The sequence below is a fragment of the Cucurbita pepo genome, chromosome 5, assembly GCF_057944985.1.
Source record: "Cucurbita pepo subsp. pepo isolate OVF chromosome 5, ASM5794498v1, whole genome shotgun sequence".
Lineage (NCBI taxonomy): Eukaryota > Viridiplantae > Streptophyta > Magnoliopsida > Cucurbitales > Cucurbitaceae > Cucurbita > Cucurbita pepo.
The window spans coordinates 236,192-262,690 of record NC_141802.1 but is presented as its reverse complement, the minus strand read 5'-3'; the positions used below and the strand labels follow the sequence as shown (position 1 = coordinate 262,690).

Below are 26,499 nucleotides of genomic sequence, written 5' to 3'. Positions count from 1 at the left end.
CCAAACCAACACCGCTTAAACTCTAACAGACCCATGAGATTTCGACACGTGTCATTAAGTGACTTTACTGACGTCATCTCTTACAAGTAAAAATCCACTAACATGGAAGACTCAGCTTTCAACCATACCCTTTGTTTTTCCTCTACTCCAATCCTTATCTGGCATGTCCACGCTCAAGCTCATGCATTGCAGCCCAGCCAAAAGGGATGAACCATGACCCTTTTTAATGATGATGGTTCGCACTGATTGCTGAGTCCCATTTTAAGATATCTACAGAAACTATACCAAGAAATGGTTTAGCAAAAACAGTACAGGATCATACTATCTGCTGGCTGCATTTAAACATTCACAATAGCATCAGATATAAGCTTTTGTGTTTGTTAGTAATGCTTACCATATTATGGTGCAGGAAGAATTTAGGAGGCAGACTGAGGATCTAGTCTAATCCCAAGTTTACACAATTCATGGAGCTGATGAACTATATTGTAAGCAAACTGCAATCCCTCCTCGCCATAGCGAAGTGAACTAAGAGAGTGCTCCAGAAAATCATAATCAGCTTGTACTGCTTCCAACCTGCCAGTAAGCTCTGAAATTTTATTCGCAAGAGAAAGGAAGTCAATCTCCTCCCCCCCTCTTTTGTCTCCACAGCTTACTTCAACTTTCACATTGCCAAAGTTTTGTTCACTCCCAAACTCTTCTTCTGCTGTCACTCTTCCATTACAGGTAATTTTGTGTATGGATGGACCATTTTCTTCGCTCCCTTCCCCTATTTGTTCCGGTCTCGCCTCTTCTTCAGTATCTATGCAATTAGGAAGCCTTGGTAAAAGTCTATTAGCAAATATTTTGTTGATCTTATCCTCCAACCTCTTCAAACATAGCTGGATGTACACCTTTTCATCTTCAAATTCTAAAGATGAAGTTTGGTTATTCAACGATCTGTTGCTTCCCTTTGACGCCTCCGCTATCGTTGATTTGAAGGAATAATTGGCAGTATATTCATGGTGTTCTGCAATGGTATCTTCTTCATTTGCTCCATCACTTTGTTCATGTTCAGACTCAACTATTGTGTCCATCAAGTAATTAGATCTGTAGTATTCGAGCTCTGTTTCTAATTCTTGGATTTCTCTCTCCCTTTCATTCAGGAGTTCGTTTGCTTTTTCTAGAGCTTCTACGTCGTACTCTGCTTGCTCTTCCATCATTCTCAAGTAATGAAGAGAATCCATCTTCATTGCAGCCTTCTCCTCTTGCAACCTCGTAATCATGGCCATCGCTTGACTTGCAGCAACCTCCGAAGCATTTCGTTCTTCTTCCAACTCTTTATACAAAGAATTCATGCATTTCTTATCATATTCAACTTGTCGCTTTAACTTATCCACCATATTTTCACCTTCAATTTCACTTACATTGCTTCCATCTAGTGATTCAACAGATTCCATCGACGCCGACCGATCCAATGCCCGAATTATATTGAATTCACCGGAAGATTCTTTCTCTAAATCATCGTCAGAAATGCTAAAATTGTGGCCTTCATCATCTGAGGATGATTGGTTAACAAGCCCAACAGGACTGTTCTGCATTGAAAATTGCTCCATATCAGTACTAACTCTATCAGGACCCGTCTCCAATGGTTGTCCTGTAGCACAATTCAAGACGTCTTGTTGCTTATCACTCTCAAAGGACTCATCAACATTACTATGGTTCATATCATCATTAGTGTTCTTAATAGCAGATTCATAGGTCACCTGAGTAACTATATCAGTTTCCTTCTCTAAAGACTGTCTTGTAGCAAAATTGAAGATTTCATATTCATTACCATTCTCGGAGGACTCGCTAATGTTGTCATGGTCCATATCATCATTAGTGTTCTTAATAGCATACTCATAAAACCCCTCGTTAGTTTTAGGACATTCTTCAACGGTTGTGCTGATTAATGGACACTGCTTCAAATCATTAGTAACTATATCAGTTTCCTTCTCTGAAGATTGTTCTATAGAAAAATTGACGTTTTCTTGTTCTTTATCGCTCTCAGAGGACTCACTTAGACCGATATGGTTCATATCATCTATAGTGTTCCTATTATCTGATACATAAACCACCTCATCAATTTTTGGACACTCTTCAACTATTGTGCTAATCAAAGGAGACTGCTTCAAATCATTGACTACTAGATCACTTTCATTCTTTAAAGATTGACCTACCGAACAATCGAAGACTTCCTGTTCACTAGCACTGCTATGATCCATGCCATCACTAACGTTCTTAATAGCTGATTTGTAAACCTCCTCACCAGTTTTAGAACATTCTGCAGCGGTAGTGCTAATCAATGGAGGTTGCTTCAAATCATTAGTACCTATATCAATTTCCTTCTCAAAAGATTGTTTTGCATTAAAATTGACTTCATGTTCCTCGATACTTTTAGAGGACTCACTGTCACTGTTATGATCTGTATTTTTCTTATCACTATCAGAGGACTCACTATCACTGTCATGATTTGTGTTTTTCTTATCACTATCAGAGGACTCACTATCACTCTTATGATTTGCATGTTTCTCATCACTCTTAGAGGACCCACTGTCACTATCACAAAACATTTCTACTTTTGTGCTTATCAATTCTGAATGATCGAGAGATGCAATTTCCATACTATCTGTTCTTGTTTCCTCAGCTGCCATATATAAACAAGGTTAAAGAAATCAGACAATAATAGGAGAAATTCTATAGGCAGGAGAAGCACACTACAAAAGGGAAAGCAAAGCCAGAAGAGTCTACCACATGGGGAGAGGCATGAACAGAGAAATAAGACTTACATGTTGCCAACTTTCCCACAATTTGTGGGTCGTGATGTAATGTGATGAACTCGGGCGAGCAAGAGAGAGGGGACTCCTGATTGAGAGAATCTGTAAGCTCACTTTTCTCCATTGAATTCGCGCGATAAAGTCCCAAGACATTGGATGCAGGGGATGATGCATCATCCAGTGAAATAAGTTCGGCCCATGTAGAAGGGTTGGCAATCGGATTGTCTGGCCAGGGCAGCCAATTCAATTCACTCAATCCATGAAAATTAGCATCACAAGCAAGCGATGTCACGTCATGGGGCTTTTGCACATCAACCTGCACATGTGATTCTAAAGATGAAGGCCTCGAATCAACAAAGTTAATGGATGGCTTAACCTGATCATAATCATTGCAATGAGGCTCGAGTGGAATTTGTGTTATAGATTGAAGAAGAGAATGTTCTGTAAGCTCACTTTTTTCATATATTAAACTTTTATCATCATCTTCTTCAGGAAGCACATCCTCTAACTCAGAATCGGAGGTTATTCTCAGCTCACTGTATCCTACATGAGACAACAGATTGAATCCAGTTTTTCCAGGATATTGTAAGGTTACTGAACCAAAAATTTTATCCCTCGTCTGTTTGAAGCTATCTGGACTATTCAAGCAGCGTGGATAAGGAATCTTGGTTTTAGTGGCCATATTCACAGAAGATTTCAGTTGCAGCATTCCTTGGGCATTAGGCCTTGTCTTCCAAGGCTTACTGCAACAAGAACAAGGCCTTGTCTTAATACAATGAGGAATCGAGTCCCTTTTGAGTAACTTTCCACGAGCTCCATTTCCACCAGTATGTAGCCTCAACTTTTGCATTTTGGAGTTGAATCTGGGTTTATTGTTTGTTGAGGCAAATGAACAAAGACATGCATCACACATCTCATTGCCATCAACAAGCTTATTATGTTTGTAGCACGAAACTAAAGATGATATCTCCAATCTATGGTTGGTACAGAGGAGATTCCTATAATTATGAGGGTTTTCTTTGCCCAAAAGATGATCAAGCCTGGAGCACAAAATGCAAGGCGTTTGCAAGTTGCAACTACGTGCAAGTTTAGTCAAAACATATGACAACAAAGCATCAATAAGCATTAGAAAAATGAGAAACCATTCACAAGCTGCAGACTTTAGAATGGCTGCAAAGCCCTGTACACTCCTTTGAGCTTTATGAAATGCTTTTCCTTTTGCTGCCATTGCTCTAGAATTTCATGAGGCTACCATCTCTCTGCCAACCAGAAAACCTTTAGGCGATGAACATTATTCGATCCTCCCATGTTTCGATTGTATTTTTAAACATCCTGTCCTGAATTGGATCACCTAATGTGAATACCAACATAAAAAGGAAAATAAGATATACAAATTGAACCCCGGAAAAAAATCACCCAAAGTTGGCCATCAAAGCGGAATTATCTTGAAAGAAACCGAAAAAATCGAGAACGAAAACAATGGTGTATGGAATGTTTAGCAAGGGAGACAAAATCCAGCTGCGGAGGAATTGTTTACAAAAAGAAGAAAAAGAAAATGCAAGGAAAAGTAGCAAGAGAATAGAGTTTTGAGGGAAAAATATGTCAAACTGACTCCTGATTCATGTGGGTAATGGAGAAAACTGCAGTATATTCTTTACTCTCTGAAGGCAATGATAAAAAAGAAGATTGAGTGCTCATAGAGGATTTTCTTTCCTATTCTTTTCTTTTCTTTTCTTTTCTTTTCTTTGTTCCAGAGGTAACGCCCTAAAAGTGGTTTGGAGAAGAATATGGCAATACAGACGTTCAAACAATACCAGAATGCAGATCAGCTGAAAGCAAAACGAGAAGAAGAAAAAAAAAAAACAAACCCAATCTCAAAGTATTTGATATTAAACCTACGATTGTATTAAGAAGAAAGAACAACTGAGGCATAAACGGGAGATAGAAAACGACAATGCATAAGATTTCCTGATCCCACAAAAACCCAACTACCAATTTGTCTGGACATTGAGGAAAACCAATGAAGCTGGGCTGTTTAATCGGAAGAAAAATTTTATAAAAAAAAACGCAGACAAATGTTCATAAGCAATCAAAGACAACAGTAATCCAGCAAACAGAAATTGCCCATAACAACAACTTACGTATCATGAAATCAAATGTTATGAATATAATATGCTTACGTCGTTTGAAGGGGGAGGATACTGAGCAACCGAAAGGGAAAGGAGAAGCAACCAGAAGGACAGAAATGAAGAAGAAAAAGGAGAATGTAAATAAATGTAAGCAAAATATGAGTGAGGTAGAAGAAGGCATCACCTAAAAGTGGAAACTGATATGATATAATTAAAAAATCAAGTGCTTTTGATATAACTTTTCCAAATAAAAAAGTGATGTTGAAGGAAAAATGCAAAAATGGTACATCATTGTAGCAGCAGTCCTGCCAACTGCCAACTTTATGCCGATAATAATGCATACACAAAGGGGTGGGGGTGGGGGTGGGGGTAGCAGCATCATCACACTCACACCCCAAATTGTATTAAGTAAGACTTGATATAAAAAATTAATAAGTATTAAGTAAATTATTAAACTTTTAATTTTGTTTTTAATAGAGACCTATTTAACAATTTTTTTTAAATACAATAATATACTATTCACAAAATTAAAATTTTGTATTATGCACTAAATTATTATTTTTTAATTATTCCTCGAGCTAAAATTTTAATGATTTATTTCATAATTTTTAAAAGTTTATAGGTCAAATAGAATTTTGCAGTTTGAGCCCCAAAAAAATTTAATTTTCTTTTATTTAATAGTGTTTTTTTGGATAATTAAATGTTATTGGGCCGGATGGGCTGACAAGGGCGCTGAGAGCCCAAATGTGCGATTGCTCGTTGTCTCGTAGGTCCTTCGCTGTTGCCGTCGTCTCCTATAATTTGTAGTGAAGAATTGGAGCTTAGAATCGAGACTGTGTAGGCAGAAGTTCTTCTTTATTGGCGTTTTCTACTAGTAAGAAATCCATGAAGCGGTTGTCATGGTTCTTCTCCTGTAAACGTGTGAGTTTGTCTCTCAGCTTCCTGTAATGCTTCGCGGTTCTCTTGACATGTCCTTCATTTACCTCCTTAATCAAAATGGAGGCTGAATTCAGTGATTGCCTTTCTGTATGTTCATGTAGAGGGTTGGAGGTGTGAGAGGATATTCCGCGAGCAAAAAGGAGCTGAAAATTGATGGAATTAAGCATACTATAGCCATTGCTTCTGGCAAAGGAGGCGTGGGCAAGTCCACCACTGCCGGTACTTTCTTTTGCTCTGTTGCCTGTTTCTTAATTTTAGGTTTTTGGTACGGTGACCATTTTTCTAATTGTAATCTTAGGTAATCAAGTGGGCTAATCAAGCTGATTCCTTTGCATAATCTTCATTTTTCTCCATTCTTGTCTACCTCTAATGTTTAATTGCGTCCTTTTGAGTTTAGGACCAAAATGAAACGCAATTTAGACTCCAGGAGTAATCCAGAATGCATCATTTCTAAAGTTGATCGAAGGTGGTTTTAAAAAAGGGTTTTTTTTTTTTTTTTTTTTTTTTTTTCTGACGTTTCTGATTATCTTTATTGCTTTATGTGAATAATCGTCACTTAGTGTTAGACGAACACACTCTCTACAATGGTATGATATTGTCCACTTTGAGCATAAGCTCTCGTGGCTTTGCTTTGGGCTTCCCCAAAAGGCCTCATACCGAGAGAGTATTCTTTGTTTATAAATCCATGATCATTCCCTAAATTAGCTCATGTGGGACTTCCATCATCCAACACCTCCCCCCGAACAAAGTGCGCCTCCCCTTAATCGAGGCTCGACTCCTTTGGAGTCTTAGTCATTTTTTATTGCCTTCGAGGAGGCTTGACTCCTTTTCTTTTTGGAGTTCTTTGTTCGATATTTGAGAATTTACCAATCTATTGGCATGACTAAGTTTAGGGCATGTCTCTGATACCATGTTAGACGAACACGACTCTCTACAATGGTATGATATTGTCCACTTTGAGCATAAGCTCTCGTGGCTTTGCTTTGGGCTTCCCCAAAAGGCCTCATACCGAGAGAGTATTATTTGTTTATAAATCCATGATCATTCCCTAAATTAGCCGATGTGGGACTTCCATCATCCAACACTTAGATTTCTAGTCTGTTATTGAGGCACTAATAAATCCTTCGTACTTGTTACTACGTGGTGGTTGTTCTTATACTATTCGGTGGGTGGCAGTAAATTTGGCCGTTGCACTAGCAAACAAGTGTCACCTGAATGTCGGATTACTTGATGCTGATGTATATGGACCCAATGTTCCAATTATGATGAAAATCCATCAAAAGCCAGAGTTGACTGAAGGTACTTTATAACCTTTTGTAATTACTAATATAGCATAGCTCAACTAGCATAAAACAGTTCCTTTTGTAATTACTAATATAGCATAGCTCAACTAGCATAAAACAGTTCCTTGACCAAGGGTCTTGTTGCAGGGATATGCTCGTATTTTCTGTCTTAAGCCTGCCTGTTGCTTGAACTACCCTTATTTAAATCTAAACTAGCTTTTAGCCTTCACCGGTGTAATAGATTTCTGAACCGGCCATCATTACTCTCACTGATAATTACATTTGTTTATTGTGGTCGACTTGATTTGGTTCAAGTATTTTTCCATTTTAGATATCTGAATTTAAGCGCTACTCCAAGAAATTCTTGTTGGTCCAATATTATAAGTGCCTTCTCGAGTGTACTTTTTTTTTATTTACCTGCATGATAAGTTAAGTCAGTTCCCAAGAGACGGTGGACTATCTTACTTTCTTTAATTTTCCGTGCCTGAAAAATCTGTTTACCTTCAGAAGAATTATAGCCAGCCAGGCTAATCACATTTGCTTTCTAGGATTTGATATGATTCCCAGTGAGCATCCCGATGTCCATGTTTTAATTTTTTTCAAAGATACAATTGCCCCATAATGTATCACTTTATCGTTCTTTCTTTCACAGATAGAAAAATGGTTCCTGTTGAGAGCTATGGAGTTAAATGCATGTCAATGGGATTACTCGTGGAAAACAATGCTGCTCTTGTGTGGAGGGGTCCTATGGTTTGTTTTCCCTAAACTTTCTGTTGAGTATTCCTCCAATATTTCGAGATAACATGCTTTAATGATTCTTATCTTCCTGAATGATAAGTTTCTCCATTTCTCTACCACCAAGGTGGCAATAGATCTCCTATGACCAAGATATATAATTCATCTTTTTTTTGTAAATATTAAGCTGATCTCCTTACCACCTTGAAAGGAGATTGAGTAAATGAAATTATAAGGAAAAGGGCTCACCTGGTGGATTGGAACATAATTACTTTGCCCACAGATCAACGGGGCAGTACCATGGGCAACTGCTGTAAAGGAATGTGGCTATTCTAGAGGAAATGCTTTGGTAGATCCCCTTGTGAACTTGAAGTATTTTGTAGTTGGTTGCTAGCAAATTAAGTAGAGATAGGAGTAGAGCCCTGGTTTGACGTGGCTAGTATTTGAAATTGTGTTATCGGCTTCACCTTACTATAGATTGGTTCACGTTCAAGGGAAATAATTTTTTTGGAAGGTGGGATTAATCATGATTTAGTTTGTTGGGCCTTTCCCGCTTGCTAATGCCCACATATTAAAAACTATCTTTTTCTTGCTTTCCTTTGGGAAGATTCATACTAATGATAATATTAAAAGGATGCATCCAAATATATCTCTTTGGAATATTTAAAATATGTTTTTTTTTATACAAGATTTAGAGGATATCGACCATATTATTGTGCAACAAGACTCAGGGTAATCATTCGAGTAGGGTGACATTACCTCTTGCTCTAGCGCTTGTGGTACTTGGTTCATTGTAGGCCACATAGCCAGGTTGCCTTTGGTGCACCTTGCTGCTATTTCAAGGATTGATTGTATGGGTTCGCTATCTGCAGTCTTGTACCTTTTATCCACCATATGCTCCATCTGGTTTTCTTCCTAGAATGCTCATCCAACCAACGACATGTAAACCCCTACTTGAGAAAAATGAAACTGTAGGCCTCTTCCCTGTTATTATCTCCAACAAGAGAACTCCAAAGCTATAAACGTTTGAATGTTTGACTTCTTTGGTGGAGCTTTATAATTTTACCTTCTTTTTTATTGTTTGAAGAGCCTGAAACCTCAATGTAATTCGGTTCCTCACTGATCCGACCATGTATAATTTTTTATAACTAAAGACTTGATTAATATTTTTTGCAAGAAACACTCTAGATATCATGTTGTCAATCAGCCTTTGACTCAACTTCAATGATTGCTTCTTCTTTTTTTTTCCCTCCTAATCTAACTTGAATCTGACTTGGACAACTAAACATGTACTTCAAAAGACTATTGTTGAAGAATAATTTGTTTTCATCATTGAACTCTTTCCACATTTCTTTAGAACTTGGCTAATTTCGTAGGTGTCAAGTGCTCTGGAGAAAATGACAAGGGGAGTTGCTTGGGGAGATCTTGATATTCTTGTTGTTGATATGCCTCCTGGTACAGGCGATGTTCAGATTACAATGTCACAGAGATTGTTACTCTCTGGTAGGTAAAAATTTGTGATTTCACCCTTTGTTCTTTGGCAGGTTTGTTAATGGAATTGTTGTGTTTTTAATCCAAATGCTATCGGTACTGAATTATTTCGAAGTATGATGGTAGAAATATAGCAGTTTCTCATATATAATTTTGTTCACAAATTTTATTTATTTGTAATAACACCTATAATTCATTTTCCTTGCTGTTAGGTGCATTGATTGTTTCAACGCCTCAGGATGTTGCATTAATGGATGCTCGTAGGGGAATTAAAATGTTTTCTAATGTCCATGTTCCGGTGTGAATTTCTCTATATTATTTTGCTAAATTTCCAAACCATCCTCTGATTGCAGTCTCGTTCATTATCAACATCCTAAAAAGTACAAAAATGTTACAATAATGTGGTTAAAATGTTTCTTGATAGTCTTTAGTCTTTACCTTATTATTCCATGCATTCATTGGATGATAAAGAATCTGAATATCAATTCTCTTCTTTTTCACACTCAGACATTGCTAAGTTTTCTGAAAGAATCTGAATGTTATTGACTACTGCTTCAGATTCTGGGAATTGTAGAGAACATGAGCTACTTTACATGTCCACATTGTGATGAACGCTCCTATATCTTTGGGAGGGGAGGAAGTCGCAAGGCAGCTGATGAGATGGGTATCCCATTCGTGGGTGAGGTACTTGCTAATACGAGCCATTTAATTATTATGCATGACCAATTATGTTGATTTCCAGATGATAATGTCATATGAATACGCCGATCAATGAAGAATTTCTATAGGTGGGTCATTTTCCATACTAGCCAACTTGTGGATAACTTGTCACAGGTACCATTAGAAGAGAAGAACAGGAAAGGTTGTGACGAAGGTGTCCCTATTGTAATGTCAGAACCAAATTCCCTGGTTTCTACAAAATATGTGGAAATTGCTGAGAAAGTGATGGAGCGAATTGAGGAAGTGGAGAGGCAAAAACTACTCTATCCAAAGATTCAATTATAACCACAGCAGCCCCGAGATTTCTTTTTCTTTTTAATATATAACAGGACAATAGATTATGTTTCATTCCTATCATTCCAGCTTCATTCCTTGCAAGATAGAAGAAAAAAAATATATGTTACTTACCGTTGAATTATGCTCATTTTGGCTCCTTTTGCATCGTTCTTGATGAATGAGATATTTATTTATTTTAACTCTTATTAGTCCCTCCAAAAGATTCTATGATGACTTTGTTATTCAACACATACATTTCGATAGACAACCTATACATTTTTGGTCCAAATGCTATAGTAGAAGTGCAATATCAATAAAAAAAGATGTCAGTTTCCTTAAAAAAAAAAAAAAGAAAAAAAAAAGAAAAATTATGGTACTCTTTAAAGCATTACTTAAGGAGAAAGAATGGTTTCTCTCTTTTAAAGAGAATCTATTTTGAGTAAGCTAAAATATTCTTTATACCTAAAAATTAATTTAATATATATACACACTAACACAAATGTAAATACATAAATAATAAATAATAAAAAACCTAGTTTTGAGAATTGGATTCCAGACTTCTTTTTTTCCTCATATACGGGTTATGTTTCAATATAAATAATATTCGCTTTATAAATGGTATGGAATGATTCTCATATTTTAAAAAAGGAATATTTGTGTACATTAGATTTGACTTTTGATACAAATAAGAATAGAATAATTAGATTATTATTATTATTTAAAACATTAATTCGCTAAAAAAATCAAATTTGAAACCAAAAAAATGATTAACTATAGAAACATGCATAATTATTTAAACTAATGCATTTTTTTTCCTTCTACTTTGAGTATGTATAAAAATAAATAAATGCCTGATCAAATGAATCTTATATTTTATCTTTCCAAGCCATTACAAATAATTAAGAGAAGCGTTAGAGAACAATAATCCACCATCTTACTAATAACAACAATAATAATACATTAATTACATTATTTAACCAAATAGTTTCATGGTTGCATGCATATTTTGTAGTAAAAAAAATCAAAAGGTAAATGTTCTATATATGCTTAATGCTTCTTTAACAAAAAGTGAAAAGAGAAATGTCAAAATATGTTTGGCATTCAGAATATATCCTATTGTTTAATACATTAATTTAAATCTCTTTTAATGTGTCATTATCATAGTTGACTATATTAGCATCTAATCATACTATAATTATGGGAGTTGGTAGTTCTTTAAAAAGTATTTGTCATCATCTTAGCAGGCATAAGCATAAGATTTGGGTGGTGCGAATGAAAGGAATACCAAAATTTAATTTCTTTATGTTCTTCAAGTCCCACAGTGTCGCCTTCCTTCTGCCCCTGCCTTTCCATCCACAACAATATCCAACATCCACACAACTAACTTCTAAACATTTAATAACCCAAAATGATCTTTGCAGGATAAATATTAGTCAGTAGATAGACATAAAGATGCAATATTGTGAGAGATTCCTCAAGAAATGAGCATGGAAAGTAGCCATTTTCTGGTGTGAAAACTGAAAAAAAAAAAAAAAAAAAAAAAAAAAAAAAAAAAAAGAAAGAGAGCGAAAAGATGGTTTAGATGAGAGGGTAGAAAGTGGAGTCCATGTCACAATGCCCATACCCAACAAAAGCCTTTCCTTATTACGTATAAAAGGACCCCATGAAAGTTAAAAATAATGCATGGCCAAATCAAATCTCAATCAAACCCCCTCTCTCTTTCTTTCTTTCTTTCTTTTCGTTCCATCTTTACACTTCTTTTCTCTCTCTCTCTCTCTCTCTCTATGAACAGTTGAGGGGAATGTTGTCTGGTGCGAGATCTTTCATCCTTTGAATTTGAAACAATCAAACTCTTTTAAGTTTTGAATGATTTCGGACCAGGCTTCATTCCCCTCAACACACCCCATTAAATCTTTCACTTTTTTCTTCAGTTGGGTGGCCTCGGCGAGCCTCTGCTGCCCGTCATACAGGTATGCTGGTTATATACTTATGCAGGAGGTCTGTGAAGGCTCTTCTAATTCACCCAAGTTTTCATTCTGTGTGTTTTTTTATTGTGTCGGGAAGTTTATTTGAAAGAAATAAGGTGAAATCTAATGCTGTTTCTTTGTCCTTCTGTTGTGCTTATATCCAAGATGAAGTTTTGTTCTTGTTGAGAAACTTTCCCCTCCAACCCAAACTATAATTGTAGCTACAAAATAGAATAAGAGGGGAGGGGAGGGGAGGGGATTCCAACTCCAGTCAATTTTGTTCGTTAGAAATGATTTGGAAGATGTAAACCCGAAGGGAGTAGCTGTCAAGAAGCGTACTGTAGTGCTTGATTTTGTTTCTAATGGGTGCCACTTTGGTTCATTCATCTTACACTTGATATAACTGATATGACGGAAGAATATCAAATCATTACTAACTAGAGAAAACTTGAAGTTGATACATTACCTAAAGAAAAAAAAAAAGAAAAAACTGGAATGTAATTGAAAAAGAAATTTGTTGTTCAAGATCAAAACACAAATTATTATAGACTAAAAATGAGAAAGAAATATGTGAACGTAAACGTAGTTTAAGCTAGCCTAGCATACTACTACAAATATTGATGTATGATTGTGTAGCCTAATAGAGTAGGCAACGGTGGCAACGGTGACGGTCACATGACTATGACAATGATGAATTAACTATAATCTAAGCAATAAAATACAACTGAAGTTAACTGTAGCCTATACAAAAGGCGACGAGGAATGTCAGTGGTCCATTTATTGTGGGCATGTCTACTGAAAAGGGTCAGAAATTGGTGTGGTTGGGAAGAAAAGAATAATGCTGGGGAGATTAGGTTACATGTGAAGATCATAAATGGAGGTGGGCCATAATAACGAATTAGAAGACATTGTGTGAATTTTTGTCTAATCTTTTGATCGGAGGATAAGAGAGAGAGAGTGTATAAACATAGCCCATGATTCTTTCATGAGTTTGTTTGAAAAATTGGTATAAGTGCTTGACATGCTGAAAGTCCAAAAAGTTCAGAATCTTTAGGCTTTGGTTTGGATGAGAACGGTTGTGCTCAAATTTTGGAGAAGGGAACGTATTCGATATTGATCTTCAGACAACAATGAAAAAGAGTTCATTTGAAAGGGAGGTTTGAAGGAGCTTAGTGAAACTTACCTCGCTAAGATGAAGTTGGGTTTCCTGCGTGGATGGAATGTTGGATAGACGACCGGAATTGGCCGGACAAGAAGAAAAGAGGCGCAACCAAAGAGGACGGTCGACCGTGGGCTGTTTGGGCTTTGACCCAATCTTCCATTCACATGTTTAATGAGATGGGGACGTTCACACCTGCTGATGAGATTATAGTTTAAGATTCTTTTCTAAAGAGTAATTGGGATTGGTGCCTAGACGGCAGACAAAAAAATCATCTCTAAAGGAAGTGTCCTGGTACAAAAGCTAAAACTGACCTCAATCACTGTGCTTCCAGAAACTGAGAAATCCATTAAGACCACTGAGAGAGAAAAAAAAAAAAAAAAAAAAATTGTTAAAACTTTCATCAACACAGAGATGAGAGAGAGGCAGAGGTGTTCACAGTTTTATATCCATAAGAGAAGGCGATGAAGAAAGAGATTGAAAAAAGATGTAAGATAAGCAGAATCTTGTATGTTCTTTAACATCTTTACATTTTCAAATTGCATGGCATTTTGTGAACCAAACTTTTCACCATTTGAAGTCGACATCTGTTCATCTGAACAAATAATTTGTTGCTCACATGCCTACAAAAAACAATACATAGAAAAGCACCAACTCTTGTAGTTTGCTGCACGTAGCTGGTTTTTTTGCAGAAGACAAAATACTTCATCTTTTCTTTCTTTGGGAAACAGACTCAAGATAATCATTGAAGGCAACAGAAGGATGAAAATCATGAAAATTTACCAGACAATGAAACTTCTCGTCACCGATGTGCAGCTGCGTATTCATCATTTCACTTTTCCTTTTCTACTGCATCACCGTTTCGTTGGGTAAAAATAAAGTGGAAATCAGCTGTTCTTTCACACAAGTCAAAAACCAAGTAGTTCCCTGAACAATCTTAGTAAATGCTACACTTTCAAATCATCAATATAACTAATCTAACTAGGATTTTCAAACCTGGTTTTTTTTTTTTTTTTTTTTTTTTTTTTTGGTTCAACGGGAGGAAAGTGTGGAAATTTTTGAACCTTTAACCTTGAAGGCACTTCACATGTGCCTTAATTATTGAGCTATGCTTCCTCATGCTATATTTCTTTACATAATTCAATATCTAAAAAAAGTGTAAATGAATAGGTTGCAATTATAATGGATATCATTCCGTAGACAAACAAATCTAAAGGGTGAGCATGGAATCTATCAAAATAAAGTCATTTATGATACATTAGATTAAAACAAAACAAAAATGTAAAACAGGGCTCTCGGAAAGGATCATATAATCTAATGATAACACGATTGGAATTTTGTTGATTTAAATTTTCTGTCTAGGATTAAAATTCTACAACCTCATTTGTATCCTTCTTTAAGAAATCACATGCACCTTAGCTCTTACACTTTTGAAGTTGATATTTCCATAATCCATCAATGAAAAAGCAGCCAACTGTTCTATAGAAAAGGAAGAGCTACTTTATTGGTTATAATAAAGTTTTGTGGGATCTATCAATAACAAAAATCCACAAGATTATCACCTACAATATTCTTCACAAACTAAGGATGGCGACATTGATATAATCTTCACGAAGAGCTTGAATAAATTAATGAGCCACTCATAAATGTCGTTCCTAGCTTTCTTTATTTTATATATATATATATATATATATATATATATATATATATATATATATATATATACATTTGGTCTCATAGCACTTGTTTTTGGAGTTGTTGGGCATGTAAATGACTTCCCCTCACGTTATAGCCTTGACTGGTGGCACACATTTTGCCCTAATCAACAAGCTAGGAAGGGCCCATTTCAACTGCAGGTCCCTTCTGAATAGCAAGGTATGAAATCTTGGTCGTACTGTTCCAAAAGCTAATAAAATGATGTTCTCTAAATGGACGAACTGCTATATAAATATTGTTCAATATAATTGTAACGACCCAGATCCACCGCTAGCAGATATTGTCCTCTTTGGGCTTTCCCTTACGGGCTTCCCCTCAAGGCTTTAAAACGCGTCTGCTAGGGGAAGGTTTCCACACCCTTATAAAGAATGATTTGTTCTCCTCCCCAACCAATGTGGGACATCACAATCCACCCCACTTCGGGGTCCAGCATCCTCGCTGGCACTCGTTCCTTTATCCAATCGATGTGAGACCGCCCCCAAATCCACCCCCTTTGGGGCCCAGCGTCCTTACTGGCACACCGCCTCGTGTCTACCCCCTTCGGGGAACAGCGAGAAGGCCGGCACATCGTCTGATGACTGGCTCTAATACCATTTGTAACGACCCAGATCCACCGCTAACAGATATTGTCCTCTTTGGGCTTTCCCTTACGGGCTTCCCCTCAAGGTTTTAAAACGCGTCTGCTAGGGGAAGGTTTTCACACCCTTATAAAGGGTGATTTGTTCTCCTCCCCAACCAATGTGGGACATCACAATAACAATACTTTTTGTACATCCTCTTGTACAAAAGACGAGCAATGTGACTGGTCTAAACCTACAAAAAGCTTCACAAAGTGAGTTTTTGGTTACATCAATCCCTTACATCACTTATTCGGGTGTCATGTCTCTTGCAACTCACTATTCCTATCTCTTTTAGGCTTGAGAGCATATATCCAATGCAACCCAAAAGTTCATTTTCTCAATCAGGCTGCCTCCCACCTCTGTACCCACGAAACCCCAACCAATTCATCAACAACCAACTGGTCACAATGGTGGATGTCAATAACACAATCGTTAAGTCATCCATATGTCGCAAATATGAAACAGCAAACTCAACATTTGGCTTAAGGAATTTGAATCTCTATCCTCAATATATCTTACCAATTAAACTATACTCATGTTGACAAGTAAGATATCAATTTCACCTCATAGTCTATTTATACTACACATATAGCATTGGGCAACCATAGGTGATGAATGCTAATTCTATGACTAGTAAACATTCGTAATAACTAACAATTCAAACCATTATCCTCATGTGAAGCCTATTTGTCAAGGTGTATCAAATGAAAAACATCAGCAAAGTAAATGGAGGATTCAATGGCTAAAGAGAAGGGAAAAAAAAAACACATTTTCCTCACTAAAATGACGTAAAGGGAGAAACACTAATATCTGAATTTGCAGAACCAACTCACTCCTATTAAGAAATATCACATCAGGAAGGATCGTGATGAATAATTATCATCTCGGTATAGTAAGGAGATTAGGGAGCAATTTTCAAGGTTAATTCACTGAAGTAGTAGAAACATGTAGAATGTCAAGCAGCTCCCTCCAAAGGTTATGAAATGATAGGTCCCCCATTAATGGACAAAAACTAGAAAAAAGGCTGGAGTAATATCCAAAACATATATACACACGCACATATATATCCGCATTTTAAAGAAGTTGACGAACAAAGTTCTTTCAGAAATTTCAAATCACCTTAAGAGAAATCTTATTGCCGTAGCTTTTGCGAACCTATCTAAGTTTACGTGAGTTTCTTGTTACTCCTTTCCATGAAAATTGAGAGCATGCTACTTTGCTGGACAAAGCTTCCAGAGATGCAATCCAGCGTCTATAAACATTTTGAGTAGCAGATAGCTTATGAAATACAACTTCAACTCAAACATTCCGGTGTTTGCAATTGTTAGTTCTTGGCCACATGGAAAATGTAAATACGTTGAAAACACCAGCAAAAAGATGAAATTCTAGAGTACTGACTTCAACTTACAGATCCTTTGAAGGAAAGAGGAAAAATTCAGAAAACTTCGGAATCATTTCAATTTGCACTGATGCTTCTTTTAAAGGATAAACTAGTTCGTAGAGATGAAGAATAAAAACCACAATTGAGGAAATCAACAGAGCTGAAGGCCATGCAAGAGAAATAGAGAGGATGCAAGAAAGTCATAAATGTACAGATAGCAAAGGCATTAGCCCTTAAATCGTTTAGCAAAAACAAACATGCTGGCGTACATAAGATGACGTTGTGAACAAGCATGAGTTCTTTAGACAGTTAAAGAGAAATTTTACTATCATATATATTAAACAAAAAAAGTGTCTTCTTTTATTTACTGAATTCTGTCTAAATAAGAAATGATCAATCTATTCGATAATTGTTTTATACAAATCACATAGACACACGCAAAGAAGAAATAGAAACAAGCGCACAGTACAAATGGTGGCAACAGATTAGATATTGCGGCTACGCACATCTGCTCATCACTCGAAGAGGAGATGAGGAGATTTTGAGGGAGGGAGCATGCTGATGAAGGTTGATGCAAGCTGAAACAATTTCATAACTTCATAACACCCCGTACAACTCACCCCATCCTAGTTGTACGTTAGAACCTAATCGGACAACATTCAGATAACTGTACCAAATTAAACAGAGATCTTAAAGCCCAAACGACCTGCTCAACACTAAAAGGAACGATCTTAAGATGAGCATTCCTGGTGAATTAGCCAAAATCAAGCAAGTCTCTCTACCACGCTCTGTTACCAGTAGCAGAACCGCTGACGTATAATATCCTGATAAAAGAGTGATCAAAATCAAGAGTATTCTCATCTTCCAAGTGCACTTTCATATCGAGAAGTATGGTTCCAACTGTGCTGAAGTAGTATTAAGCTAATACAATCAAGTTCACACTTTTTTAACAAGAAACGCTATTTGTGAAATAGAATGGAACATATGAAAGGAGATTGCGGAAACATTATCCAATAAACGCCAATAAAAACAGAAAGAAGCAGACATCACCCTTCTTTCTTACTTTGCCTATGCATAGAGCACCAGTTTAGGTTACGCTCGGGGGCATTTCTCTTTTGCATAGAATGATTAGTTTTAATGCCTCCCAGTATCAGGGACCAAATGCAATGCGCACTTTAATATTGGATGGAATGACGTCCTGGACGAGAATGAAGGGAAGACAGGCTAAATAGCCAACCAGCTGCAATAGATGAGAGCAGAAAAATAAACTTGTTCTTCTAACACAGTGCCTCATAATGGAGAATTTCTCCCATAATAGTAGCCACCACTATTATGATTTTTCCCTCATAAATGGTGCCTCATAATACTTGAGATCTTACTCATAATAACGGCTCCTACCCTCAAGTAAGCGAGCGGAGTTTTCCATAACCATGTCACATGAAGCATTGGCAACTTAAGGAGTGAATGGAATCTCTTTTGGATAGCACCATTAGTTTTAATGCCTCCCAGGTCTAGGAGGTTCTGGTGAAGGCTGGGGTATATTTCGTTTTGTGCTCGATTGAGGTCATTGATATGAATTGTCAGAAAACTGAAGTTTCCTTTTCAGGTTGTCTCAGTCCTGCATGTGCTGTTTTAGAATCTTATTTAAGAGGCTTATTCTAGTTTGAAGGAAGTGAAGGCTACATACCAGTTTGGATAGTTTTGTGGATGGTTAGGTTCAAAGAATCTATGAAGAAAAGTATCTTCCTTAGATTGTTCAGTTTGATTCTGCAAAACTTCAAGTCTTATCTTGGTGTTGTCTCAAAAACCTTTGTTGATTTATCGTACTTCAATTTATGTCTTATTTGGAATGCTTTTGCTTCCTTAGGATAGGGAGTGATACCAACTTTGAGGTAATAGGTAGTATTCATGTCTGGGGGGAGAATATCCACATTTTTATAAGAGAGAATAATACAAATCAAGAGAAGTAGCCTCACAGATCTTGAGGACAATTTTATCACTTAATCGTCACATCGTGTCATAAAATTGATAGGTCATATTGGAAGATCTAAGCCGGAAGATATACAAACTGCGCCAAGAAAGTGTCAAGTATCTTCCCCACTGCTAGTTGAAGCAAAGTATTCCATATCTTTGTTGAACCAGCCTTCATCAGAACCTCGAAGACCATTATTTCAAGGTTTGATCTAGTGATCTTTCCTCTCCATTTCGTTTACTTGATAAAAAATGTCGTAAGGTCTTCCCTCTCTTTTTATTTCTTATGTCCTCTTCTTCTTCTATCCTCTTTTCCAAATCCACAGATATCCGATCAGTGTGCAACCTAGTAAGTGACCGTTCTTGTGTGCAGTCGGCCTTGCTAGCTTACAACTACCTCTTTTCTAACTTGTTTCTAGGAGTTGAATCGAACCACCATCAGAAATTGATGAAATAGGAAAGACAGAAAATTTAGGAAAATGGGTTCTCCACCTGTATACCAAATTTGTGCTCATATTCCAACTATAGAGATTAGAGGGAGAATATTCAGTAGGATCCTCCACCCATCATCAATTGCTTCTGATTTCCTACTACGTTTGTATTCCTCAATAGCTTCCTCTTTTTATATGTAACCCATTGATTCCCTAGGATTTTATCCCCTATTGATTCCCTAGGATTTTATCCCCTATTGATTCCCAACATTCGCACCCTATGCTTCTGATTTCCTATGTAAGAAATCAGAAATCTGTTGGTCTAGAATTGTTTTTCAGATAAACCATGGGCGAAGATCCTCAACCTTTGCAATAGTAAAAGATCAAAACTCGAACCAAAGGGTATAGGTAACAGATAGAAAATCAAACCATCAAAGTTAAAGGTGTCTTCATTCGGGCCATCCATCTATAGTAATTGATAGAAAATCAAACCAAAGGGTATAGGTATCTTATCCTCAAACTATGAACTATATACACTAGGCTTACAAACTCAGATGTACATTGTGTTTAGGTTTCTTATTTTCTTATTTGAAAGAGATAAATTAATAACAAGGAATATGTTTGATTCACACGTCGGACAAATTACCAAAAAAAAACAACTGTTACAGAACATAACCCAGATTAATATAAAAGCATGCTTTCTAACCTTGACGGTTTTAAGACGACGGTAGGTATACCATTATCCTTCAAAAATTATCTTTCAATTCGAACTTCTTAATCCATGTATACAAAACCAAATCCATCACTAGAGATTGAAATCCCTTGACAATCTATATAACAATCTACAATCTACAACGGAGAACCAAAGCAGACAACTGGAGGTTATGCCATGGAATATGAGAAAGATGCTAATCTTCTGTCCAAACAATGAAGAATACGGTTTGATCCAAACCCTAAAAAAGCATATATCTTCTGTCCAAACAATGAAGAATACGGTTTGATCCAAACCCTAAAAAAGCATATAGATTATTGCTGGATAATTAATTAAAAATTATCTCTGAGAATTCGATGCTTAGATCGAAATTGTGCGAAATCGGAACCACAGAAACAGAAAGCTAGGGCAAAAAAATCGAGAAAGAATGAGATTTACCAAGCTTAGCAACAGAGCTAGAGAATCGAAACGTTTCCAGGTAATCAACGAAGTTGCATTGCCCATTGAAACCACTGGTTGAGAACCGAAATCGACGCTCCTAATTGATAACACAATTTCCATTAAAACTAAGCTGAGCGATACATCATCTTGGTGAAAGGTCTACCAAATAAACAAATAAAAGAAAAATTCGAAAAGTAAAACTCCTCTATAGCACGGCATGTAAGGGTCGATACACCCAGTACGATAACGGATTTACAGGACCGCCGCTACGAATTCTAGATTCCTTCTATTTCCTTTACTTCTTTGCTCTTCTAGCAGGAGCCTTTCTTGCCGGCGATTTCACTTTCTTAGCCGGAACACTTTTTGCCGGTGCCTTCTTGGACGCCGGTGCTTTCTTCACCGCCGGTTTCGGAGCTGGTGCCTTCTTCCCTGGTGAGGTTCTCGTCGATGTCCTTGAAGCCTTGGCAGGCTTCTCCTTGGCTTTCGGCTTGGGAGCGGCCTTAGTCTTCGATGCAGCTTTGGGCTTCGCAACAACACTGCTCTTTGACTTGGCTGCCGTAGGCTTAGGTTTAGCAGCAGCCTTAGGCTTGGCAGCCGTCTTCGGCTTCGGCTTTGCAGCGGCTTTCGGCTTCGGCTTTGCAGCGGCTTTCGGCTTCGCTGAAGATTTAGCCACAGCCTTAGTCGTAGCGGCCGCTTTTGATTTAGGCTTCGCAGCTGCAGGCTTCTTGGCAGGAGAAGCAGGTTTCACAATCGCCGACTTCGCCGACTTAAGCTTAAATGAACTCTTAACCTTCACCAACTTCCCGGAAGCCACAAGTTTCTTCAAATGGAATAACAAAAGCTTCTTAAAGTTCGAAGGAAGTTGTTTCTGCTTCTCCTCAATAAATTTGGTGATCGCATACTGACTCGAACCAGTTCTCTCTTTCAACGTGACGATCGCATCCTTAATCATCTGAAACCAGAACACCATAGCAAAATTAACATAACAGAACAAACAAACCAAGAACCAATTCCAAAATCCGAATGCGATCCATCAACACACCTCTTCATACGGAGGATGAGTTGGAGGATTTCTAGTTTTTCTAGCAGCAGCAGCAGGCTTCTTCTCTTTAGGTTCTTTGGACTTCTTCGACTTCGCGGCCTTGTTAGCTGGATTCTCTTCTGCTGGTTCAGCGTTGGTCGGCTCTGCCGCAGACTCCACCGGCACGACCGGTTCCTCAGTAGCCATTGGAGTAGAAAAGAGATCAAATTCCACAATCCAAAAGCAAGATTAGGGTTTACGAACAGAAGAATTGAGTTGGCAAGCGAAAACAATCGGGATGAAATTGGGATGTACAGCCAAGAGATTGAAGGTATTTGATATCTTACTGGTAATTTAGTTGCGAGAAATTGACTAAAATGTTTAGGCTTAAATAGTCGGCATGTCATATTCAACACAGGGGAGCTGAAATGTGATTGGAGGTACGCCTATCACGCGGATCGCCACCTTTTCCAAGTTTAAACTACAGCCGTTCGATCAAGCGTCATCGACGGCTGATAGCGCTAGATTTGGGAGGCATTGATGGAGGAGCTTGGAAGGGGGAGGTGTTAAAAGAGTTGGGTGTGTTTTTAAGCATGATTAATATGGTCATAACTTAGCCTCAACTTAATATATTTAGGTGCTTTTTTTTTTTAATTTGGTAGCTTATTTTATTAGCTTTCTAATGAATATTTTTTCACATTATTATGTTCATAAATGCAACAGATATTTGATTTTGAATGTGAAATGGTCATGATTATGGTTTATCATGATGCTATGCTAGTTTATACCAATTTTACAACAATGCTTCAAATCAAAACTACAAATTTTCATTCCTATGGATAATAGCTTAGTTAAAGAGTCCAACGAAACAAGAATCGAAAAAAATGAGTATCGTTTCGATGCAAAACCATTACCTGAAACATCGTTAAAGTTGAACATATAATATACAAATATAAAATTGGTTCACAAAAATAAACTTATTTTTACGAGATAATTTAAATTTTTACCCGTTATTTTAAAAAACACTAAATTAGGTGAATAGTACATGACTTCCGAGTTATATTCTACAAAATTGATGAAGGGGTAAATTCTTGTTAATAATTTGCAAATTACACCCTCTCTTTATAACTATGGATATATCCAGGATGTCTATAGAACCATACACATTGTATGAGATTAACTTGATGTGATTTACTTATAGTCTATTAAAATCTAATTAAGCTCTTGATTGAAAATAGGTCGGGAGGAATTATCAAACTCATATTTAAATTCAAATTCGATTTTTTTTTTTTTTTTTTTTTTTTTTTTTTTTTTGAAAAGATTATGTTTATATCTTTTCCGGCTACTTATTAAATATAAGTATATTTCTTAAATAACATCTAAATGCAAAACTATGTTATTTGTACAATTTATCTTTCGTACATTTAGCTGAGCAAAACTAATTGCTTCACTATAGTAACCTATTTGCATAATTTCTCTTTTAAGGGTCGAGTCAAATTTTTTGCTATTAATTAGTTTCATAATCCATTCTTAAACTTAAATTGAAAAGGTAAGATCTTTTTTTAAATAATTTCAATGACCAAAACAATGAAAGTCACATAATTCAATCCGTTCAAATATTGAAATTTCGATCCAAGGTGCTTATCAACCAAATTGAGTTTGAAATTGTTTTGAGATTACGATATAACGATTGAGTCATCTTCAACTCAAAAGTTCAAAAAAAAATTCATATACTTTCAATAAGCTATGAAGCTGAGTCTTTTAAGGATTGAGTCGTTTGCAAGAGGGAGTCAATAGTCTTGAAAGAACATCCATTGGTAGCCGAATTGAATTCCTTCCATAAGTTTTAAGGTTAAATATTTCGGAGTATTCTACGAACTAAAGTGGAAGATTATTAATAAGTTTACGTTAGAGAAAGAATAAAAGAATCGTACATTAGATATTGTATTAACATTCAAAGTAAATAAAGTAAAGTATTTCAAAAAAGACGAACTAATAATACCAAGTGACGATTTCATTAATGGCAACCATTTTGAACTAACATGTTTGAATTTTGGTTTATGATAAGAAAGATTTTGATTTCTCAAACGGAAAGATGGCATAAAAAAAACATTTAACAAATTAAGGATATATTTAGTTGGTAATTAAAAAACATTTAAAACCAAGAATAATTTGACTTTTTTTTTTTTTTTTTAATTTAATATCTCTTGAATTTGATAACATATTTTATTTACGTAATAGACGGTTAAAATCATTCATTAAGTTTCATTTATACTTTTACTTTAATCATAAATAATAATTACTTGGAGTTCCTTTATGTCTTTACCTTTTTATCTTTTACACAAATATACTTATATTTAATAATTACTCCCATTCATTTTGTTCATAAATAAGAACCCTATGCATCAAATTTTTATGTTCTCAAAGTGATTCATACAAAAAAATATACATTTTATTGTTTGACTTCATCATGAAAAATTCATGCTTTCTCTAAAGACTTCCAATTTCTATTTTATTGTTATTATTTTTCATAACAATGTCATGTTTATGTCGATTTTTTTTTTTTTTTTTTTTTTTTTTTTTAAAGTTGTTTAGTGACTCTAACAGTACGCGGCCCAATATCGGCCCAATATCGGCCCATTTCTAAACAGAGAAGTGGGCAAAGGCCCAAAATGCCTGCCAGACAAAGATCCCAAACATTCAAACTATATGCAGCAGTTTTTTACAAAATAAATATTATAAAAAAAATGAATTATGGATTATAATTTATAAGATAAGGGTTATCCAAAAGATATATAAATATAATAAATATGTATGGTTTGAAGAAGAAAGTTGAAGAGGTTATTATGTACAGAAGCATCAAAAGCAATCCCAATAAATTAATTTGAGAGCAGGTTTGTAGGGTGAGTGTGTGCAGACATGGTGGGGTGATTGTGTTCTCCTTCGTAGGTTACAATAAGCATGGATGGCTGTTGTAAGCACCGCTCCACGTGCTTCCTCGCGGGACAACCTCTCATGCTGCTGCATTTGTAGTAACCCCTGCACCCACACATTTTGGATTTCATAAACACAAACTTCATGCTCCTGCTTACATCCAAGATTTGATCATACCTTGGATGAGGAGAGCCCTTAATCGGCTTCTGCCCGTATTTCCTCCATGAATACTCATCGGAAGGGATATCAGCAAGCTTGTTGCTTATGGCAGGCACCTTGATTGATCTCTTCACTCTATGTTTCCTACAAGAACAACGCAAATAAACAAAAATTGTGGCTGCAACAAACAGATAGAGATAGGAATCCAACCTCTTGTTTGAGCAATGGCATTTGGCAGTGGTTCCACATTGGAAGCTCCCTTCGTCCATACTGAGTGATGAAATGAAAGATGTTGGTGATGACATTGTGAATGAGCAATTGGAGTTTTCAAAATTGAGATTCGTCTGTTTGTGATGGGCCAACATCCTCTGTTTCTGTTGTGGTTGTGGGAAGCTGAAGCTTAAAGATGGAGGTTGTTTGGGGGTTTGGATGTGATTGTGAGGCAATCCCAAATCTGGGTTTCCCAGAAAAATAGAAACTTGAGTGTTGAAAGGAGGGTGGAAAGGGGGAAGAGTTTTGGTTGGAGGATGCGTTGTGTTAATTGGGGGATCCAAGAGAGCGTTATGGGGCAGAGGGAGAGAAGGAATGTCGTTGAGCCTTCTGGCTCTTGCATGACCAAACCCAGAATTCAAAAGAGAAACCACTTTTCTGAACTTGGAAACTGCTTCTCCAGTTTCCACCGTTAATGGGATCAAGTGAGGAGATTGATGAGCCAAGAGATTGAGAACTCCATGGCAGGTGTGTATGGCAGCTCTGTTAGCTTCTTCAACCTCTTCCATTTGCAAAACCCCACAAAACAAAAGAGAAGAAGGGAGATGGTTCAGAAAAGAAGCGAAACAGGTAAAATCCAAGAGGGAACCATGAGAAGGTGAAGAAGTGGGAGAAATGGAGAGGAGAGGAGAGGAGTATGTATGAAGAACAAAAGGGCAACAAAAAACAGAGCGTGTAAGTTTCAGAAACCCTAAACAAAAACAGCCATCAAAATGAATTATTATTACTTTTTTGGGCCTTTTCCTTGCTCTTACCTTACCTTACCATAACCTTAACTTCAGCAAGAGAGAACCCAACCCCATGAACAACCGCCACACCCAAAAGCTCACCTTCCCTGTTTAAATAAATACTTTCCAAATTCTAATTCATTTTTTTTCTTTTTTTCTTTTTTTCTTTTTTTTTTTTTTGGTGGGGCCCACGGAGATTGAAATTGAAATTACAAGGAATTGTTTGTATTTTTATTCATTTGTTTGTTTATTATTATTATTATTATTTATTGGTTGGTTTAGAGCCGCATTTTGGAGTTGCCAAACATACACTCACCATGCACACATTCATCATCCCACTCCTCAATTCTTCTCTCTCTCAAGCTACACATCCTTATCCTAAACTTTTTTTTTTCCTAAAAAAATATTTTTTATTTAAATTATTCGTCACATACTATACTATTGGATAGCTTGAGCCGATGATTATATTCCTTTATGTATACGTCGTATTCTCTCTATAGAATTGGAGACTTCTATCTTCTCTTCTAATTCTTTGTGATTTGACTTTTTATAATTAAAAGTTATTTAATCTTGTGTTGAAGTCATTCTAGAAGAGATTTGATAATATTTATAAATAAATTG

General features: G+C 36.5%; 4 protein-coding genes and 2 long non-coding RNA genes across 10 annotated transcripts; 2 read left to right on the top strand and 4 right to left on the bottom strand.

Annotated features, from left to right (window-relative positions):
• Positions 1–139: 139 nt before the first annotated feature.
• LOC111796063 (lateral signaling target-like protein (Protein of unknown function, DUF593)) lies at positions 140–5,238 on the bottom strand. Of its 2 annotated transcripts, XM_087124162.1 has the most exons (4): positions 4,976–5,238; positions 2,808–4,146; positions 395–2,665; positions 140–279 (listed from the first exon to the last, which is right to left on the bottom strand). In XM_087124162.1, exons 2-3 carry the CDS (start codon positions 4,021–4,023, stop codon positions 417–419), a joined length of 3,465 nt encoding a protein of 1,154 aa, XP_086980288.1. In that variant the 5' UTR covers positions 4,024–4,146; positions 4,976–5,238; the 3' UTR covers positions 140–279; positions 395–416. The 2 variants fall into 2 exon arrangements, with proteins under 2 accessions (XP_086980288.1, XP_086980287.1); XM_087124161.1 differs by lacking the exons at positions 140–279; positions 4,976–5,238 and having other exon boundaries at positions 414–2,665; positions 2,808–4,968.
• A 447-nt stretch (positions 5,239–5,685) lies between these two features.
• INDH (INDH1(iron-sulfur protein required for NADH dehydrogenase)) lies at positions 5,686–10,630 on the top strand. Of its 3 annotated transcripts, none has more exons than XM_087123628.1 (9): positions 5,686–5,845; positions 5,965–6,082; positions 7,040–7,162; positions 7,799–7,896; positions 8,165–8,230; positions 9,258–9,384; positions 9,585–9,670; positions 9,931–10,056; positions 10,207–10,630. In XM_087123628.1, the coding sequence occupies exons 1-9, from the start codon at positions 5,810–5,812 to the stop codon at positions 10,375–10,377; spliced, it is 951 nt and encodes a 316-aa protein (XP_086979754.1). In that variant the 5' UTR covers positions 5,686–5,809; the 3' UTR covers positions 10,378–10,630. The 3 variants fall into 3 exon arrangements, with proteins under 3 accessions (XP_086979754.1, XP_086979755.1, XP_023534279.2); XM_087123629.1 differs by having other exon boundaries at positions 9,931–10,051; positions 10,207–10,411; XM_023678511.2 differs by lacking the exon at positions 8,165–8,230.
• Positions 10,631–12,086: 1,456 nt separating this feature from the next.
• LOC147792549 (uncharacterized) lies at positions 12,087–14,530 on the top strand. Its single transcript, XR_015421003.1, has 2 exons — positions 12,087–12,338; positions 14,226–14,530. It is a non-coding gene; the product is annotated as an uncharacterized LOC147792549 (long non-coding RNA).
• On the bottom strand, positions 12,810–14,416 carry LOC111795443 (uncharacterized). Of its 2 annotated transcripts, none has more exons than XR_015421001.1 (3): positions 14,278–14,416; positions 14,025–14,117; positions 12,810–13,852 (listed from the first exon to the last, which is right to left on the bottom strand). It is a non-coding gene; the product is annotated as an uncharacterized LOC111795443 (long non-coding RNA). The 2 variants fall into 2 exon arrangements; XR_015421002.1 differs by having other exon boundaries at positions 14,025–14,089; positions 14,278–14,386.
• A 6,337-nt stretch (positions 14,531–20,867) lies between the features above and the next one.
• On the bottom strand, positions 20,868–22,141 carry LOC111795442 (winged-helix DNA-binding transcription factor family protein). Its single transcript, XM_023677874.2, has 2 exons — positions 21,809–22,141; positions 20,868–21,718 (listed from the first exon to the last, which is right to left on the bottom strand). The coding sequence occupies exons 1-2, from the start codon at positions 21,992–21,994 to the stop codon at positions 21,062–21,064; spliced, it is 843 nt and encodes a 280-aa protein (XP_023533642.2). The 5' UTR covers positions 21,995–22,141; the 3' UTR covers positions 20,868–21,061.
• Positions 22,142–24,535: 2,394 nt separating this feature from the next.
• LOC111795441 (putative WRKY transcription factor 39) lies at positions 24,536–25,980 on the bottom strand. Its single transcript, XM_023677873.2, has 3 exons — positions 25,091–25,980; positions 24,899–25,024; positions 24,536–24,826 (listed from the first exon to the last, which is right to left on the bottom strand). The coding sequence occupies exons 1-3, from the start codon at positions 25,657–25,659 to the stop codon at positions 24,667–24,669; spliced, it is 855 nt and encodes a 284-aa protein (XP_023533641.2). The 5' UTR covers positions 25,660–25,980; the 3' UTR covers positions 24,536–24,666.
• Between the last annotated feature and the right edge of the window lie 519 nt (positions 25,981–26,499).

Excerpts from the sequence above, each read along its gene's own strand:
- LOC111796063 (XM_087124162.1), bottom strand. The coding sequence starts at position 4,023 with ATGGCAGCAAAAGGAAAAGCATTTCATAAAGCTCAAAGGAGTGTACAG. Across the intron at positions 2,666-2,807 it reads TGTGGGAAAGTTGGCAACAT|CTGAGGAAACAAGAACAGAT; the intron begins GTAAGTCTTATT and ends TATATATGGCAG.
- INDH (XM_087123628.1), top strand. The coding sequence starts at position 5,810 with ATGAAGCGGTTGTCATGGTTCTTCTCCTGTAAACGT. Across the intron at positions 7,897-8,164 it reads TTGTGTGGAGGGGTCCTATG|ATCAACGGGGCAGTACCATG; the intron begins GTTTGTTTTCCC and ends CTTTGCCCACAG. Across the intron at positions 9,671-9,930 it reads TTTCTAATGTCCATGTTCCG|ATTCTGGGAATTGTAGAGAA; the intron begins GTGTGAATTTCT and ends CTACTGCTTCAG.
- LOC111795442 (XM_023677874.2), bottom strand. The coding sequence starts at position 21,994 with ATGGCTACTGAGGAACCGGTCGTGCCGGTGGAGTCTGCGGCAGAGCCG. Across the intron at positions 21,719-21,808 it reads CTCATCCTCCGTATGAAGAG|ATGATTAAGGATGCGATCGT; the intron begins GTGTGTTGATGG and ends TTCTGGTTTCAG.
- LOC111795441 (XM_023677873.2), bottom strand. The coding sequence starts at position 25,659 with ATGGAAGAGGTTGAAGAAGCTAACAGAGCTGCCATACACACCTGCCAT. Across the intron at positions 25,025-25,090 it reads TGCCATTGCTCAAACAAGAG|GAAACATAGAGTGAAGAGAT; the intron begins GTTGGATTCCTA and ends TTGTTCTTGTAG. Across the intron at positions 24,827-24,898 it reads AAGGGCTCTCCTCATCCAAG|GGGTTACTACAAATGCAGCA; the intron begins GTATGATCAAAT and ends GTGTGGGTGCAG.